The sequence below is a fragment of the Momordica charantia genome, assembly GCF_013281855.1.
Source record: "Momordica charantia cultivar OHB3-1 chromosome 5 unlocalized genomic scaffold, Mcharantia_2.0 BLBB01000005.1, whole genome shotgun sequence".
Lineage (NCBI taxonomy): Eukaryota > Viridiplantae > Streptophyta > Magnoliopsida > Cucurbitales > Cucurbitaceae > Momordica > Momordica charantia.
This window is the reverse complement of record NW_028275163.1, coordinates 784,043-802,370: the sequence shown is the minus strand read 5'-3', so window position 1 is coordinate 802,370 and position 18,328 is coordinate 784,043. Positions and strand designations below refer to the sequence as shown.

Below are 18,328 nucleotides of genomic sequence, written 5' to 3'. Positions count from 1 at the left end.
GAAGGTGGGCGTGTAATTGGATCTTCTGAGGTCTGACAAAGAGAGAGAGAGAGGTATGTTTTTATTGTTGACCGCTTGTTGTCTACCCGCCCCTCTCTCTCTCTCTCTTATTTTCTCTCTCATTCACATGCCAAAAGAAAATTCTGGACATCAATATTTCAGATCTCAGAACAGAGAGAGAAGAAGAAAAAAAGTTAACCAATTTATAATTACCATTTTATCTTCTATAACTGTACATCTCCTCTCATAAGGGAAAAGGGAGTTATTTCTGTAGTCATTAAAATTACACTACGACCAATTTATAATTTAGACCATAAACTATCTCCTTTTTGTTCTTAACTTACTCATGAAAGATTTTGATAATCAGAAAATTCGAATTGCTTTATTAGTTATTTCCCACACCCGAAAGAAAATGGTGTTCGTGTTCCTTTTATTTGTACAGATTACAGAGCAATTTGGGAAGTGGGCTCCATTTGATATAGTGGTGGAGTTAATAGTTATGCAAGCATAATGCGCACCAGCTCACAATTTCTGTGTTTCGTCCAAGGTAAAAAAAATTGGTACTTTCTGAAACTGGGTGGCCTCCGAAAGCGAAAGAATACTCTGTAGCCGTGGCTGTGGGTCCTCTGGATTTCTGCTCTATGACCTTCGTGGCATTGCCACCCCTCCATTTCATCTTTTCAACTCAGAACGTGGCTTCCCCTTATATCAAACCAAACCCACCATTTTCTTCTCCACTCTCCACAACGGTTGCGCCCCATTTCCCCTGAATTGAAAAAAAAGGAAGAGAAGTTTGCAGTTTGCAGCGGCCATAAAGCTCATCCTGCTTTTCCATGTGCGAACTTGATTCTATTTATTTATTTATTTACTCTCTCTCTCTCTCTTTCCACTATTGACCTTTTTCTAGTGGCCTATTTCTTCCTTTGCTTCCTCCCACCGAATATATGCTCAACTTTCAAGGACTGGAGGGATATCAGAAGGAGGGATTTTTGTGTTTTGGGAACAGCATAAGACTAAGGTGCTTCCTCTTGCCTCTCTCTCTCTTGTGCTTCTTTGACTGGACTGATCTCTTGCTTCTCCTTGGATCCAATTCTTGAGGCAAGCAAAAAAAAAAAAAAAAGCTGATCTTTGCCTTGTTTATTATTAGTATTATCATACTTTTTTTTCTTTTTCATCATTTCATCTCTTGTTTTGTACTTGTTTATTAATCTTACTTTCTGTAAAACTTTGTGTTGTGGGTTTGTGGGTTTATCTCTCTTAATCATGTTTAGCCTTTAAAGCTCTTTTTTGTGGGGTTGAAGAAAGACTGAATCTTTTGCCCTATTTCCCCCCCTTTCTTCTTCTTCTTCTTTTTCCCTGTTTTCTTGAGTTTCATTTACCTTCTGGAACCAATCGGAAGCCATTCTTAAGCTTGCTGGTTCATCCCTCTCAAAATGGCGATTTTTTGTTTGATTCTTTTGGTTTTAGATCCCTTTCTCGTTTCTCCGACCATGCCCCCTGAATAAGTTTCTGTTTCAGGAGATTTGGGACAGTTTTCAGCTTCAAATTATAACAGTCAATCCTCATATTTACCTTAAAAGGATTTGATTATGGAGGACGAGAGGGAAGATGAAAGTTCCTTGACCTTGCATGTTATGTTAGTCTCTACCCAGAACTCAATAACACAGCTCATCTCAGTTCCTAGATTGAAGCCTTTTCTTTTCTTTTCTTCTTCTCTTTTGGAATTGATGTGTAATTCTCTTCTCTATTGATAGTATGCAAAATCTTATGAGTATGCTTTCGATTTTTGTATTCAGGTCTTGAAGAAATATGTGATTTGGATAGAGAGGGAGAGGTCAGTAGTGCAGTTTTTCTATTTAATCAAGTCTGGTTGTAAAGGATAGGGATTTTCCAGCTATTCATGAACCTTAATTCATTGGAGATAGAATATGGAACAAACATCGTTCGATGATCGGAAAGATCAACAAGGAAAAATTAGTTCTTTCTGTGACAGAAACAAGGATGGGGAGATGTTAGAAAATGGTGATTTGGGTCTGTCAAAGTCAGTATCAAGAGGATTGAATAAGAGGGTAATGCTGCCTCGTGCATTATATTTGAAGTTGAAGCAACATCGAATCAGTAAAAACTACGTTCACGATTCATTTTTTAATTGTAGTATAGGGTTAGATTGTAAGGTTCCGAAGTATATGGTGACGATAGACGAGAAATACCTTCGACGTTGCTTGGAATTGATTCAAATTAGTTCATCAAAGCCTGCTCGATGCAACATATCTATAAACTTGAGCTCTGCGAAGATTGGTGCTTTGTCTGCAAGCTTGAGTACTATGTCTAAATTAAGAACAAGAGGGATGCGTGATTTGGAACGGTTTGTTGTCACGTGCCCTTCGCACGAGGATGGCAACATGGTCGTAAGCTCAAGCAAATTGTGGTATGTAGGTTCGATAATGGAGAGCCAGAGCATGATCAACATATTGAAGAGTCCTTTATTGCATCAATTTGGTATCACAGACAGCACTTCAAACTTCATAAGAATGGACTTGAATGATATAAAGGGCTTCACAGGCAGTGGTTTTACGGACTCTTCGGGTGGTGTGGATATATCTTCGTTGAAGAAACTAGAAAACGCGAAACCAACAAAGGAAAGCCATCAAGATGGATCTGATACAGCCAATGAGAGGTTTTTCTTTACACCTAGCAGAACTTCTTTATGTTCTGACCAGTCTTCTTCGGGATCAGCTTCTGCACCGCTGTGTCAGGGTATGCTTCAGTTTACATGGAAGGAAGGAAGTCCTCACTTCATCTTCTCGGTGGACGATGAGAAGGAAGTCTATGTGGCTAGCTCATCGAAGGTTGCATCAGCAGATAATAAGGCCTTGGACTATGTTTATTTCTTCCATTCCCAGAAGAGCAGTCTAAAGGATCATGAAACGAGACATAGCAGACCCGGTATTGTTGGTAAGATGACGGTGTCGACTTCTTATAGTGTCTGTCAAAATAATTCAAGAATTGCGGATACTGAATTTGTGTTGTTTGGTGGTATTGAAAATTCTGACTTAGAGATTAACACTTCAAACAATATCCTTAAGAAGAATAAGGTCTTCCCAAGAAAGGTGGCTGAAGTATTTAGGACAAGTAACTCATCTAAACATAGAAGCACGCCCAATTCCAATAGATCAGGTGTCATAAAGAATTCTTGTCCTTGGGAACCATACTCGGATAAACTCAACAACGTTGACGACTTAATTTGTGCTCGTGACCTTCCCCCCAATCTCGAGTTGGCTGCTGTCATTGTGAGAGACCATCTCCCCGAAGATCGTGGCAGTAGAGGTGGAGGTTGGGGTTTAAAGTTCCTCAAACAGATCGAGTCCAAACAAACAAGTGATTCACCAAAAACCTCAGTGCAGGCCGACTGTTGTTTGCGAAGCAGCGGAAAATGTTCGACAAGCATGGATATTCTTATCCCTGCTGGTCTTCATGGCGGGCCTAGAACAAAAAATGGGGGTCCTTCCAGCCTCACAGAACGGTGGCGATCGGGTGGACTATGTGATTGTGGTGGTTGGGACATCGGATGTCCTATAACAGTACTTCAAGGCCAATCGGAGAACCAAGATACTCCGCCCCAAGCAGATATGCAAGAATGCAGGGCATTTAACATACATGCTAAGGTATATATACATATACACTCTCCCAATGTGTCTTGGAGTCGTGTGCTCGATGTTGCATCTCAGGGCACGGACACTACAATGACAAGAACAGTTTTGTTTCTTTTTTTGCACGATTCTTACTTTTGTATCATTCTGGAATTTTAGTTATAGTGCATTTCTTGACGAGTTCTGTTTTAGCGATCGGATAATGAGCATACTACCATTGTTTTTCAGGGTTCTGAGCATGGTCCTCCAACCTTGAGGATGGTGAACATCCGCGACAGCTTGTACTTTGTTCATTTTCAACCGAAGCTATCGCCTCTGCAATCTTTCTCGATTGCAGTGGCGATCGTCCATTCGCGAAGTCCCACTCTCAGACCCAGAAATGTACAGGAGATAAAATAGGCAAGATTGAGGAAGTAAGTTTGATGATAACAGTTGAACTTTTCTTACTCCATAGCACAAACCGATAGGCAATGTTGAGCTTTTACTGTGTTTACACATGAAAAATTAGTAGTGTAGCTGATTTGTAATTTGTCTTTTAGACTGTGAAAGAAACTCCATAGCTTGTTCCATTTTTGACCCCTACAAGCTTCTGATAAAGCATTTGTATGAAACCCATAAACATAAACAAAGAAAGATCGAAGTTGCTTCGATCTGATTTTGTGTTACTTTTATTCGAAAATTTTGTTTGCAGCGGTGTGAATGGGAAGTTGTTTCAACTTTCAATTGTGGGGACGTGTTTGAAGAGGGATTTGGTTAATGTCTTTTGACTTTTGGGTTTGATTTTGACATTCAATTCCGTGTCTACAACGGAAATTATCGAGGATTTTTTCTTATTAATAATATTATAGTTTTGTCAAGGATCTTTGTAAAATAATAATAAAATAAAGGTAGTTTGAAAAGTTTTTTGAATTTTGTAACCGTTTAAAAAACATAGGCTACGAAATCGTCTTTTTCCGCAGGACTGACTATTTTTTCAAATATATTGTGAAAGAAATTTTAAGTTCTACGAAGTTTAGATTAATAAGAGAGTACTGCTAAAAAAGAAAAAAAAAAAAGTAGAAGAGTAGGTTAGGATAGATAAAATAATGGCGAGTATTAAAAAAAAATAGAAAATAGTTCCAAATGTATTTACCATTAATTAGAATAATCACTAAAATAAGGAGGGTAATGAAAATAAATAAATAAATAATGACGACGATTTTTCAATACTAATACGAACATAGTTCAACAGTAATTGATATGTATTATTTTCTCTCGAGGTCGGAGGCTGAGTCCTCCTTAATCCAAAGGGTTAGAGTGACTAAATTTCTAATTAAATAGATATCTTTTAATCTAATTGTAATAAGTTTTATTTTATAAAGAAAATAATGTATTAAGTTTTCAAACTTCCTATTTTCAATTAATTTTTTTCTAAAAATATCATATTTACTGCAAAGAGAACTTGGACCAAGAACGTTATTAAATGAGGCCCAAACAGTGACCCATCCGCTTATTGGGCCTCAATTGATTTGAAAGCCCAAGTCCGTCCGGCATCCCCTGTAAAATTTGTGCATAAATATTCCAAAACCCTACTTCATTCGAATCAGACGAGGAAACTGTGTATTGTGTAATCTAAAACCCTAATTTCTCTTCCTTTCACAATCATCCCGTTCGCCTTCTTTCTTCCTCCATCGCCTGCGGCTGCCCTCTCCATTACTTGTGTCCTTAAAAAGAGAATTTGCTGGTGATGTGGTGTTGAGGATTCTCTGTTTCTCTGCACCTCCCATACCCAGCAAGATCGTAGACCAACCTTGCCCCTTTCCCGGATGATAAATTCGTTTATCGTCCCTGTCAAGGTTGGGAAATTTCTACGTGAATATTCACTCTCTCTTTGCTTTTGGTTGAGTAGTTTTTTATTGTAGTTTTAGGATGTCGCGTCTCTAATGGATGCTCACTACTTAATCGGGTTGAAATTGATTGTTAATGGTGTTCGCGAGTAATGTGGCGCCCCCCAGACTTAGTCATGTATCCTTCCTTGATTTTAATGGTTTGATACAGTTACGAGTCTGGAAAATTGACCGAGTCCATCGTTACAGATGTGTGAAACAATTTGAGCGCACATCTGCTCCATGTGGTCTCTACATGATATCATTGATTAATTCTTCCCAGATTTCCAGCTCATAACATTTCTTTAGCCAATGATTTTATTCAGAAGTATTCTCAAAGACGGTCCACATTTGATTTTATACTTAATCTTCCAAGTTCTTAACATTTGTGAGGGTAAATTCAACGAGAACTTCAAAACCCTGTTTAGTTCATGTATGCAGGTGAAATACTTATATTGTTTCTTCTCCGCAGTGACCTTGAGTACATGGTAGATGAGTATGTCATTTGCATCTTTTTCGAGGGGATGTGGTGTCTCATCCAAGTGAGGCTTCGCACGTTGTGAGGGGTAGCATGAACTTTGAAGTTGTCAAGTTGACAATGGAAGGGAACGACTTTGAAGAGTTGTCATTAGGAATTGTGTATTAATCAGGCCTTTTTATCTGTTGAGCAGTGTATTTTAGCCCTTTTCATGGACATCTATACATCAGAAAAAACACATTAGACCCCAATTAAGCACTAATGGTTCGTCCATTATCACATTAGTCCTCAGAAAAATAACTTCAATTGATTTGATTGTTTATTTCCCAACTTCTGGATGGCATGAAGACCCATACATAATCATATCATTTTCTTCCATTTCTCAATTGGTGTATCATTATCACGTCCACATGGGTATTTGGTCGGGGCAGGCAACAAATATACCAACTGCGGAGCATATTATTTTACACAATGTTTTGTTTTTTGTAGGGTCATTAAAATGGATTCAGAGAAGAACTCGGATGGAAATGCTTGTCATGTCTATCACGTTTGTTAATCTGAAATCACTGAATATATAATCCAAAGAATTCCAGATTTCACTCTTTGTTGAATTCGATGCCTCTCTGGCTTGTCCCGCATGTGATTTGTGGCCGCCAGCATCAGGGTGCAAGTGCAATGTGAAATGCAGTTTTATCATATTTTTTAAAAAGAACAGAACATTTGAATTATTAGGGATCAAAATGAAATATATTGTTGAGAGTATTATTATTTTTTGTTTGAACATATTGTCTTGATTATTTAATTTAAGTTAAAATGGCATTTTGATTCTTTACTTTTAAAAGGTTAATTTGGCCATTAATATATTAAATTTTAATAATCAAAATTTATTAATATATCTTTCTCGAGACAATATTGCTAATCCATTAATCTTGTGACACAATTGATTTATTAATTTTAATTCGGCTACTATGCTTTAGTTATATGCATTCAGAAAATCATTTATCTTTTTTATATAATTTATTGGAACAGTAGAACACAATCAATTTCATTTTCTAAGATTCTCCCGATTCAAAAAAATAAATTTAAATATATATATATATTTATTAAAGTGTATTATTTAATGTCAGAAAATATATTATATATTTTCAGATTATCATCACACAATAATTTTAAGAATTTCATATAAAAAATATTTTCATTTTTCAAATTTATTTTTAGGTTGTTAAATTGCTTGGTCTATAATGATAAAATAAGAAAATTTAAACAAATCTCAATGGATCTGTTGAGTATATTTTAAAGAAGCCAAGAGGTGATTTTTGGCTGGACCAAATCACTTTTTTCGGCTAAAATCACTTCAATTATCAATCAGTTTTTCATATTAAAAAATTGATTTTAGAAAAATATAAATTACTTAAAATTAATTTTTTATAACTTTGAAATCAATTATTCTTAAATATCTTATTCCTAAATCACTCATTTACCCTAACTTCCAAACACACCCTTAATCAATATTCAAGATTCCATCAATGAAAAAAAAGGTACAGATAACAATGCTTTTAATAACATTTTCTTTATTATTTTCCTCTTATTCTACTTTTTTTAACCTCTTGTTCTACTCGTGCTACATTTATTACCCCAAAACTTTGATAACGACGAAAATAAATTTTCTATTTTATTGATATAAATTGATCTAAGATGAATAGATAAAAAGATTAATCAAAGTGACTAAATTAACTAATTAGTTCTATACAATATATAAAAATTTGCACATTACCCAAACGTGATTTTATTGCCAATCTATGAAAAAAAAGATAAAGGGGTGAAAAAACAATGGAGAGAAATTTAGGAGGTTGGTTGATTGTGGTTTATGTAAAAAAAAAAATTCATTTAATTCGGATTTTTTTTTCAAAGAATTAAATAAAACATATTATTCTAAGCTTAAATTTATATTAGTCTCTTTTGTGGAAAAAAAAAAAGATCATTGACATTGAACAATCTGAAGAAGCTGATGACAAATAGAAAAATTCAATGAAGTTGTGGCACAGTAGCCTGCATTCAGGGTCCATGTGATCTTATTTTGCTCTCTGTTGACTCTGTCCCTTCGGATCATCAATCCCCTCTGCCTCTGATGCCTACATAAACGCTTCCCCAACCCCACATCCAATTCACTCTGAAATTTCTCCTCACGAACCACAATCAAAAAATGGCAATGGCAATGGCAATTCTCTCCTTCTTCCTCTGTCTTCTGATCACTACAGCCGCTGCAGACTGGAACATTCTGAACCAGAGGACCAAAAGCGGCCTCAAAATCAGCCTAAAAAACTACTGCGAGGGCTGGCGATTGAACGTCGAGCTCCACAACATCCAATACTTCCAAGTGGTTCCCGAGGAATGCGTGAGCTACATCGGCAAATACGTCTCCTCCACTCAGTACAGAGTCGATTCCGAGAGGACCATCGAAGAGTGCGTCGTGTACCTCACCAAAGCCTGCGCCCTCAAAGGCGACGGCACCGATGCTTGGGTCTTCGACATCGACGACACCCTCATCTCCACCGTGCCTTATTACAAGAAAAACCAATATGGGTAACTTTCATTTCTCCTGAAAAACTGTTTGGATGTTGATTTTGAGTCCAATTTCAAATGGGTCTGTGTTGATTGGAATGGGTGTATGTGAAACAGGGGCAAGAAATTGAACCTGACGGATTTGGAGGCGTGGATGAGCAAGGCGAATGCGCCAGTTCTCGCGCACACGCTCAGGCTTTTCAATCTGTTGAAAGCGAGAGGAGTGGACATTATTTTGATTTCTGCGAGAAGGGAAAATATCAGATCGGCCACCATTGAGAATCTTGTTCAGGTGGGCTACCATGGGTGGACCAATCTCATCTTAAGGTGAGTTCTCAGTCCTCTGTTTCCCTTTTGGTTTCTGTTTTGTTCTTTGTTCGTGATTCATGGGTTTTGTTTAATTTGCAGGAGCGCTGAAGATGAGAAGAAGGGAGTTGCGAAATACAAGGCAGATGCGAGAAGGCGATTGGTGAATGAAGGATATTACATTTGGGGGAATGTGGGAGATCAATACAGCAGCATTGTGGGAAGTCCAAATGGAAGAAGAACATTCAAACTTCCAAACCCAATGTACTATGTTTCTTGAGTTATCAAATTTCGATCTGCTTTTGGATTTTGACTCCATCAATGAACGGCGGCGAGGATTGTGATTTCATATATATGGAGAGAGATGTGATGAATAAGCTGTATTTTGTATTGGTATGGTTTGATTGTAGATCAATCACGTTGGATCTTTAGCTCTGAAGATTGGGAAAAGCTAGAGGGTGAATGCATTTTGATCTAAGAGAGAGATGATGAATAAGTCTTTATTTTGTATTGGCATCGTTTTCTTTTAAATCAAATCATGTTGGATCTTTGGCTGTATTTTGTGATCGATTTATTTTCTTCAATGATCTTCTCTCTGGTAGGTCTCAATTTCATATAAATATCCGTAAAAAATATTTAAATTAATAAATAAACGTTTTTTTTTCTATTTCTATATAAGTTAAAAGATGATTGATATTTTGTCAATTTTTTTTGTACTATGATAAAAATATTAATTTATCCATTATTAAACCATAGATACACGTGTCGTGGAAAGAGAAAATATAATTTATAATACGTCTTGAACTATGGGATTAGTTTTAGCTTGAGAATGATAATATCTATGTTTATTAAAGATATTTAACCATTCAATTATCCATTATTATACCGAAAAAATGATTAAAGGTAGATTTGAGAGTAACTATGAGAAAGAGCCATTGTTTAAGAGAGGTAGAGAGGTAGAGAGGGAAAGAAAAAACCATTCTTTTTGTGTAAATCTCGAAAAAGTTGGTCGAGGTTGCGGCCGAGGGAGTTGCAATTGCTGGTTACTGAACCAAGCAGTGGTTGCTTTTCCTTGGCTTATTGAACCAATGTATGCCTTGCCAATTTTTCATTTGACGACTCCAGGAGAGAACTTATGCCTTGCTCATTCCTTCTTTGATGACTCCCAATAGAGAAAGTCTCAATTTATCGATGTGGATTGAAAGGAAGTTGGGGATAGACATAGACCCTTCTTCCTATCCCGTGTGTTGGAAATAAATCAATAGTTTTTTTTTTTTTTTTTGATTTCCCGATCACTCGGAATGAGGGCGGAGATCAAGGGAGAAGCAGCAGCTGCTGAAACTTGAGAGAGGAAACGGAGGTTTTGGTTCCATAACCATTTCAACCCCAATCAAAGTGCTCTCTCTCTTGCGCGCGAATGCATATGCCTATTCAGAACAGGGGTGAGACCAATGGGGTCTATGAGACTGCTCAGTGCTGCATAAACATGGATTCTGGACGGAGACAACAATGAATGAGGCTTCTCAGGTTCTGCAACACTCTATTTCTTGATTGAAGGCATGTAATTTGGGTGTTCAGTTGATAGATGAAGTTTACTTAATTTGAACCTTACAACACAACACCAGATATAGTATATGCAAATTCACCTGATACACCACGCGTTTCAATTGATGTCTGAATTATATATGGTGAAGGTCAAATATGATCAGAAGACACATCATCATTTCCTACGAAGAAAGAGTCTGGAAACGATAAGCGTCGAGTCTCTGAACTTGACTGACTTTTCAACAAAGTTATCAAACTAATCACTAACGTTTGAATGGTAAACGCTTAACTGTATTCCCACCTCACAACATATCTCAAATAACTGTTGAATTTAGCACACGACTCCAACAGTTATCTCCCCTTTCAAATAAATACCCAAGAGAGAAATGAAAGAGGCACGCAAACATCTTGATTTGAAATCTTACTCTCTAAAATCCTGTAGTGACAAAAGCTTTGGAGTGCTAATTCCTTGTTTTGCAGGATCCTCAATTATCTTCGAGTTTTCCTGGAGGTCTTAGTGTTGTGATCTATAATTTTCGGTAAAAACAATACACACTGCTTGGGTCAGTTGCTGAATCAATTTCTTATAGTAGCCTTTCTTCAGCCAGCTTGGTTTTTGCATGTCTATGATCATTTAGTTGTTGCAGAGTGGTTGTAGTGATGAGACATCAGCAAAGGGTTGTTACAGTCTTAAGTTCATTGCTTATCTGCACTCTCAGCAATGGAGCTAGGATGATAACAAACTGAACCAGCCATTGTCTACAACGATCGATTAAACGATGAACACGAACCCTCTATTTATGTTTCTTAGAGTGGATACTCGATAGGTACCTATCAAAGTTGTCGAAACTGCCAAGAGTTCTAGTAAAAGTTGTATTCCTATTCATTGCTACCAGAAAAAATAATAAGAGATTCACATTGCTCTTAGACAGAACCATCATCCTTTGGTAAAAAGGGTCTGTCACAGTTTAATACAAGGATGAAAATATTGCTGCCAAACTGAAGAATATGAAAGCATAAACAGGGCAGAAGATCATACATTTGTGGAAGCTGAGGCAGAGGCAGATCTATGATTTATATAGGAATAGGAATAGGATTTCCACTGTGATGACAGAAACAGAATGGATCAGATCAAGCAAGGAATCCTAATCTTTCTCCATTCTTCTTGGCTAACCTAATCAACCCCTGCCTTTGCTTTGCATCAGCTCCTATAGATTTGCAGAACTCAGTAATTATCTGTCCAAAAGGAAAAAATTCAACACAAGTTTATCTCTAAACCTGTATCAGAAGATCAGTATGTGAATTGTAATGTATGGATAAGAGAATTCAAGTGATTACCTGTGAGTGCAGGGCAATGGCCTTGCCTCTCAACTGATTGAAACGTTTCTTTCCAATAATATTTCTAGCAAGAACTACCACAGGCGCAAACAGACCCTTCCCTTCATTAACATTCTTCATCATTGGCCGGAATCTCACCGGCTTTGTGACTCGAACCTGTGCCGGGACCGACTTGATCAGCATGGCGCTGTCGTCGCCACAGATCGAAGTCCCCCAGCCTCCATGGAAGGAGGAGGAAAGAGGTGGTTTATGAAGAAGCCCAGTTGCTGAAATTGAAGTTGCCATGAAAGGGTGTGGAAGATCAGAGAGCAGTGTTTACCAGCAATGCTGGAACTTGTAATGGAAGCATTGATGATGGATTTGGTATGGTATGTGAAAAAGGTGGATATTTTTGAGGTAGTATGGGAGAGATTGGATGGAGATGAGAGAGAGAGAGTGGAGGAGTAATTTTTTGAGCCACACAAATTGGTGGCTTGGGTTTTGGTTTAAAGTGACTTCTGGTCCCTATTGTTTTGGAAAATTATCAGAATCCAGACTTCAATTGGCTCTTTTTCCTGATTGCTTCCATCTGTCTACTTACCAATTGATTTCATCACAGGCGGCATTTTCCTAGCCGCTTAGTAAACCTTATTTCCGAGAAAGTATTTAATAGCATAGAACCATCCAGATAAAATCTATAGTTTAAATTAGATTCAAAATAGTTCAACTGGTTGGAAGACATTCTTTATAAGTCGTAAGTTTAAATCTCTACTTTATTTTTTTAGTACTACAATTTAGGGACATGGGAGATCGAATCTCCAACCCCGAAGGAATGAGTACATGTCAATTACTGTTAAGCTATGCTCATATCGACTTGAATTTTCGTATTTTGAAAAGAAAAAAGGTTTAACACATGTTGGTGATTCGACCTCCAGCCTGCAATTGTTGAACTTATGAACTCTCCAATCTCATAGATGCATTTTCACGTACCAAACCACTTTAAAAGTTTAACATGGGTAGCTTTCGTATTAAACATGCTTTTACTCTGTCAAAAATGACATTCTCATTGATTTTCTTATAAAGTAAACTTCAGTTTTCAAGAATTTTGCTCTATTAAATAGCAAACCCATCTTCCTATCTCATGTAGGGGAATTCTAGGTAACCAATTGAGACAGAAAATAACATTTTTCTTAACAAAGTTGAAGATTTACAACTATTCTCTCCTTATTTTTTTTTCGATCTTATCACCGATTTGATCAATGGAATTGTTGTGAAAAATCTCAATCAAATTAGCTAATGAGCAAAGTCTTATATGTGTGATTCTTGATAAAAGAAAGACACTCAAACATTTTTTCCCTCTTTTAAGGCAATCTATTTTTCATAGGAACATTTTTTTAGTTCAAACAGATGTGGGGATTTGAATCTCTGACCTTCTGGTCGAAAATATATATCTTAACTAATTGAGCTATATAAAAACTCAACAAAATAAACTACGATGAGGATGAATAAAAATCTCAAACACAAGGTTCTCTATGAAAATTATCAAAGGCAAACATTATATATAGGAAGTGTAAAAGTTGAAACTTTTTCGTTTCAATAGATACTAAACTCTAAGACTTCATGCAAATACCAAGAATTCTTCTTCTACCACCTATCATTTTTGTCTCTAGACACACCATATGTTATTTCTAAAGTTTTTCTATTGATGTCAAATCACTTCATTTTAGTCTGGTGTATCCAATTGAAGAAGAAAACTTGGGGAACTTCAACCATCTTCGACGAAACCGTGCAAATCCAGGGATTTTAATTCGAAATCGGAATCTCTTGATCTTCTTGCTCAAATTACGACATTTCTGTTTGAGGTGTTTAGTTTTGGCTACCAGTTTCTTCATATATATAATGCCTGCATCTGCACGGAATTAAGCTATGAGAGATAAATTGTTGGTTTGATCACCAAACTTAAAACTCACTCAACATTAGAGTTAGAGTAAAATTCGGTCGGAGTTGATTAGAATAGAGATTCGACTCCAACACGAAGGTAGCTACATTAGACTATGCACACCTTCCGATCGATCGACATCAATTTGGCCCGTTTTTTGTTTTTCATTTTCACCCACACTCAGGGTATTAAGAGATCTCTCTGCATGTTATAATGGTTGGTTTTACATTGTTTGTTTCTCACCCAGCAACTCAAGATCAAGTTGAAACTCATCCAGATGCAAAAAACGAGAGAGAAAATTATGAGAAGGCAATGGTAATTCACATTATTATTATATTTGTTAAGAGCATACCTTGACCCTTGTTGAGTAGGACATTATCTGAACCTTTCTGATATAGGATCTACAAGTTTGGGAAAACAAAATTAATCAAATAGCATAGTGACATTTGTTATGGGAAACAACATTTATTTTTTAATTTTAGAGAAATCTCTTCTTCCAAATATCACTGATAAATTGCCTTTTGATTTTACAAATATTTGTATACTTAAAACTTACCTCAACAAGCCCTTCTAACCGCTTTCTCATCCTTCTCTGGATAAAACCTCTGGTTGTCTGTGAGGAAAGTTCACCAAAGACACGCTTAAAGTTATTCCCAGAAGAATAGGGGAAACATTTGTCCACAACAGATACAGAGGTTTTGGATAAAAAGAATAAACAAACATGATACCTTTACATGGTACTTCACATATGCATTAAAGTTCAGCAAACTCCATACAGTTTTGTCAAGTCTTTTACCTTCAACGTGACGCAGAGAAATATCTGTCGATGCATTATGTGAACAGAGTTTGAGAGTATTAAAAAATTTCTAACTTACTAATACAAATCCAACAAGTTGAATAAATTCCGTTTCCGTTGTTACTATGAGAAATCTGTTTAATACAGCTGGTGTTGGATTCCATTCTTTTACTTTGTATGTAACGCATACATAAACATATACATGAAAGAATACTCTCAAGAAATTAACGTTTTTCTAGACTACATTTGCTGAAATGGATATCTTACCGAAGGTGACAAATCCTCCATTGGTGCTCAGTTCTTCCAAAGGTTCGCCTCTCAGTTCTGGCGGGGGTATGGGTGACCAACAGCAGGGAGGTGCTTTTGCCCATTTTTCGGAGCTTCCCACATCCATAAGTTCCTATTTTGACTACAATAGTTGCATTATCCAAATAAATTCATATAGTTTTTTAAAAAATAAGAACAGATCCTTGCATTGCTATTTAAGCAACATACCCGGAAAAAGGCTGTTGCAATGATCACATCTGTACTTTCCTTGAAACGGATTGGGAAAATTACGAGAATCTTCTGGGCCTGTATGCAAGATTTTCGTCTATTTAGAGATGTCAAAATGCACAGAAGAGTCAAGAGTAGAACTTAAATGTCAGAAGTCTCGCTCCTCAAAATTTGGAACAACCCAACCAAATTTCTCAGTTCTTATCTGTCACTCAACATTCATCTGTTTATATAGGAAGGGGTTTATAATGAATTGGCACATTAGAGCGAGACAAAATAAACCCACTGGAAACCTTAGTTAATATAAACTCAACTTTAGAGTTCTGATTATGAAATAAAATAATATACATTCTCAACTTGCCTGCTTGATAACAAAGAATGGTTCCCTTGGATGATATACAAGTTTGATGGGTCTGCATGTTTCATGGAATAGAGCCTGTGAATTAACATTTCTCAACATTTCTTTCAGCTGAGAACTTAGAATCACTGCTTGGACAGCAGCAATCTCTGTAATTATCTTTTCCGACTCTGCAAAAAGAACATCCACATCAGTTGAAGTTATAAAGAAAAGCCCATATTTCAATCTTATACTATAATCATCAAGATTCTTGCTCAACAACAGGATGAGTATGGGCCTAAACTCAACCTTCTACAGAATGTCAAGTAGCAAAATGATTTGTTTTCTGAAACTATGCAGTATCAACACCTCTCATTCTTTTCGTCAATTAATTTTCAATTAATGAAGCTGTTCAAGTGTGAAAACTAAAAGTGGATAATCATACCTTTCCCATGCAAAATTTGTGCAAAATCGATTTTTAGAGTAAGTTGGTATCCTTCTCTTGCAGGTTCAACGATCTCAACAACATGAGAGCAAATTTGTTTTACCATCTCGACAGTGTGCGATGAGAGCCCATCAGACAACAGAGCTCCTTGTGACAACAATGGGGTTGAAATCGACAGGTAAATATTCTGTGGATCCGATACTGAGAACTGCCAAACAACAGAAAGCCATCAAGACATTATTTCAAATGTTAAACGTGCACAATCCCAGATGAATGAGATTTATTCTACCTGGATAAGGTATTGAACAGAACCAAATTCATGCAAGTGATGCTCAATTTCTGTGGGCTTTTCCAAACTGTGCTCATAACCGAAAAAAAGAAACCTTCAAAATAGCTATTTTCCAGCACAATCATATGCAAATTTAATATCTAAAATTCTCTCCAAGTTTTAATCAAACACAAAATTATCTGTTAAAATATTCAAACACATGAAATAGATTCTCACCTGCACAGTTTGAGGAGGATTTCCTTCAAAGCTGGTGAAGCTCTCTGAAAGAATGCCATCCTCACAAATCCAAACACCCTCTCTGCCACTCTCTTTCATACTAAATGAGAAGAAAGAACTCCATACATATGTTGCGCCCTTCTTTTTGCTTGAGATTATGACACTATGAGTAAATTCTAAGCTCCATCTCCACTCAAAGTTTGGTAACAATTGAAGCAACCGACCCATTACCATCTCCCTCTCTATCTTTCAATTTGTCAATGACTTTTCTATAAAGCAATTTTAGGACTTACCCACTTGATGTTCTCTGCTTCCTTATGCACCCTTTGTTTGGTGGCGCTGATTGAAGTTGATTTGGCGCTCATTTTCGAGCCTCGTCTCGACTTTATCTCGGTCTTGCTTCCATTTTGTGCCATCGTTTGGACATGCGTAAGTCTGCAACTTCCATCACAGCAAAAATCTTTTAATCTCCTTCTCGATCTCAGCCTGAATAGAAGGAGGAAGCAATAATTGATTTCTTCCACGAGAAATGGGTCGGTGCTTTGCCCTCCATTTTTCACCTGTGCTTCTCGCTGGGTTCAAGCAAATCCCACTTCAGATCAGTTTAGCCGTTTAGGTTTACCCAGAAAGCAAGCAATTGTTTTTATTTTTAGTTGTCTTTTTTCTCAAATTTCCAAAATTTTCTTCTAAAAACATCAGTTAATTGAGGGGTGGGTGGGTTTGCCTTGCAGAACTCGGAAGCTGGCTATGAAGTACTAAAATTTGATTCAATGAATGTTTTTTTTTTTTTGTTTTTTTTTGGGTTTGCTTTCAATATGCATTTGTTTGGCTTTGATTTTATCTAATTTTTCATTCTTCAGTGGTTTAAAATTTAAATGGTACATGAATTATTTGGTTAAAAAATAATTTATAGGATTCATGAGTGATATTTGTGTACATGTTAGAGGAGATGGCCTTCTCCTATTAGACTCTATAAAAAGAATATTTTTCATCCCACCTTTTGATTTGAGGAATAGCCAAATTGAATTGGAAGAGTTGATAGTGTATTTAGTCCTTTTTTTTTCCCTTTAAATTCAATCGAGATGATGAATCATAGACTTTTGAGATAATAATAGGTATTTTATTTGTCAAACTTGTATTTGCTTATATTTAATTTATTTTAATGCACAATTAATTGAAATTTTCACACACACAATTAAAGTATAAATTGAATTTGAATTTGGAACGTATTTGTGCCATCTTAATTGAAGATAGTTATTTTGTCATTAAAAATAACTTTGTTTAAGCATAATTTCATATATATATATAAAATAAAACTTTTGAATTTTTTTATTATAACTTTTTTTTAACTAGTCCCTACAATTTTAGAGTGTTACAATTAGATGTATTACTTTCAAATTTTTATTATAATCAGGTCCTATAAAATGTATGTGCAAATTACTAGTTTGGTTCTTGAATTTTAAAATGATGTCTAAATAGATTATTAAAATTTAAAAAGTTTTTAAAAAGACATGGACTTTTAATTTTTATCAATAGATCACTAATGTTAAAAAGGTATCCAATAAAATTTCTAAACTTTTAATTCGTGATAGGTTCTTGAACTCTAAAAATTATTAAATAAATAAAAAATTTATTATATACAAAATATCAAAATTCAAAAACTTATTAATTGATAGAAAGTTGGAAGTTTCAATATCTATCAAATAAATTTATACATATTAGATATAATCATAAACGTTTAAGAATCGAACTTATAATTTATCCAACAAGCATATCGTTGGTAGGAACTTCATTTGTTTTATTTACTCAGTTTTATGGATAAGTTATTTTCTTTTAGACCTTTTAGTTTTAAATTTTTGAAATTTAATCTTATAAACATTATTCCAATTTATATAGTTATTTTTGTTATCTCAAGAAGTTTTCAAAATTTAAGCTAACTATTAATAACTAAAAAAAAGTAATTTAAAAAAAATTGCTTATATTCTTTTGGATGTGGTAAAGAATTCAAATATATTTTAAGGAAATGCGAAACCATGCCAAAAAAAAAAGAAAAATTACGAATAAATAAACATAATTTTAGAAAATTGA

The 18,328-nt window shown here is 35.7% G+C and overlaps 4 protein-coding genes and 1 long non-coding RNA gene across 6 annotated transcripts; 3 read left to right on the top strand and 2 right to left on the bottom strand.

Annotated features, from left to right (window-relative positions):
- The first annotated feature begins 681 nt into the window (after nt 1-681).
- Nucleotides 682-4,315, top strand: LOC111015891 (uncharacterized). Its single transcript, XM_022291071.2, has 3 exons — nt 682-1,018; nt 1,797-3,665; nt 3,879-4,315. The coding sequence occupies exons 2-3, from the start codon at nt 1,929-1,931 to the stop codon at nt 4,047-4,049; spliced, it is 1,908 nt and encodes a 635-aa protein (XP_022146763.1). The 5' UTR covers nt 682-1,018; nt 1,797-1,928; the 3' UTR covers nt 4,050-4,315.
- Nucleotides 4,316-4,917: 602 nt separating this feature from the next.
- LOC111015915 (uncharacterized) lies at nt 4,918-6,379 on the top strand. The gene is made up of 2 exons (XR_002602093.2): nt 4,918-5,909; nt 5,988-6,379. It is a non-coding gene; the product is annotated as an uncharacterized LOC111015915 (long non-coding RNA).
- A 1,633-nt stretch (nt 6,380-8,012) lies between these two features.
- Nucleotides 8,013-9,419, top strand: LOC111015907 (acid phosphatase 1). Its single transcript, XM_022291097.2, has 3 exons — nt 8,013-8,576; nt 8,673-8,882; nt 8,964-9,419. The coding sequence occupies exons 1-3, from the start codon at nt 8,197-8,199 to the stop codon at nt 9,139-9,141; spliced, it is 768 nt and encodes a 255-aa protein (XP_022146789.1). The 5' UTR covers nt 8,013-8,196; the 3' UTR covers nt 9,142-9,419.
- Nucleotides 9,420-11,265: 1,846 nt separating this feature from the next.
- On the bottom strand, nt 11,266-12,205 carry LOC111015161 (protein PROTON GRADIENT REGULATION 5, chloroplastic). The gene is made up of 2 exons (XM_022290093.2): nt 11,745-12,205; nt 11,266-11,642 (listed from the first exon to the last, which is right to left on the bottom strand). The coding sequence occupies exons 1-2, from the start codon at nt 12,027-12,029 to the stop codon at nt 11,538-11,540; spliced, it is 390 nt and encodes a 129-aa protein (XP_022145785.1). The 5' UTR covers nt 12,030-12,205; the 3' UTR covers nt 11,266-11,537.
- A 962-nt stretch (nt 12,206-13,167) lies between these two features.
- Nucleotides 13,168-16,968, bottom strand: ARPC2B (actin-related protein C2B). Of its 2 annotated transcripts, XM_022299166.2 has the most exons (10): nt 16,241-16,966; nt 16,025-16,091; nt 15,736-15,943; nt 15,315-15,481; nt 14,954-15,031; nt 14,726-14,858; nt 14,391-14,482; nt 14,219-14,275; nt 14,015-14,063; nt 13,168-13,632 (listed from the first exon to the last, which is right to left on the bottom strand). In XM_022299166.2, exons 1-10 carry the CDS (start codon nt 16,297-16,299, stop codon nt 13,442-13,444), a joined length of 1,101 nt encoding a protein of 366 aa, XP_022154858.1. In that variant the 5' UTR covers nt 16,300-16,966; the 3' UTR covers nt 13,168-13,441. The 2 variants fall into 2 exon arrangements, with proteins under 2 accessions (XP_022154858.1, XP_022154845.1); XM_022299153.2 differs by lacking the exon at nt 16,025-16,091 and having other exon boundaries at nt 16,241-16,968.
- Between the last annotated feature and the right edge of the window lie 1,360 nt (nt 16,969-18,328).

What these genes read in the sequence shown, in the direction of transcription:
- LOC111015891 (XM_022291071.2), top strand. Translation starts at nt 1,929, where the DNA reads ATGGAACAAACATCGTTCGATGATCGGAAAGATCAACAAGGAAAAATT. An exon ending in CATTTAACATACATGCTAAG is followed by an intron (nt 3,666 to 3,878) that starts GTATATATACAT and finishes ATTGTTTTTCAG; the next exon opens with GGTTCTGAGCATGGTCCTCC.
- LOC111015907 (XM_022291097.2), top strand. Translation starts at nt 8,197, where the DNA reads ATGGCAATGGCAATGGCAATTCTCTCCTTCTTCCTCTGTCTTCTGATC. An exon ending in TACAAGAAAAACCAATATGG is followed by an intron (nt 8,577 to 8,672) that starts GTAACTTTCATT and finishes TATGTGAAACAG; the next exon opens with GGGCAAGAAATTGAACCTGA. An exon ending in TGGACCAATCTCATCTTAAG is followed by an intron (nt 8,883 to 8,963) that starts GTGAGTTCTCAG and finishes TTTAATTTGCAG; the next exon opens with GAGCGCTGAAGATGAGAAGA.
- LOC111015161 (XM_022290093.2), bottom strand. Translation starts at nt 12,029, where the DNA reads ATGGCAACTTCAATTTCAGCAACTGGGCTTCTTCATAAACCACCTCTT. An exon ending in CCATTGCCCTGCACTCACAG is followed by an intron (nt 11,643 to 11,744) that starts GTAATCACTTGA and finishes CCTTTTGGACAG; the next exon opens with ATAATTACTGAGTTCTGCAA.
- ARPC2B (XM_022299153.2), bottom strand. Translation starts at nt 16,474, where the DNA reads ATGGTAATGGGTCGGTTGCTTCAATTGTTACCAAACTTTGAGTGGAGA. An exon ending in ACAAATTTTGCATGGGAAAG is followed by an intron (nt 15,482 to 15,735) that starts GTATGATTATCC and finishes TTCTTTTTGCAG; the next exon opens with AGTCGGAAAAGATAATTACA. An exon ending in TGGAGGATTTGTCACCTTCG is followed by an intron (nt 14,483 to 14,725) that starts GTAAGATATCCA and finishes ATGCATCGACAG; the next exon opens with ATATTTCTCTGCGTCACGTT.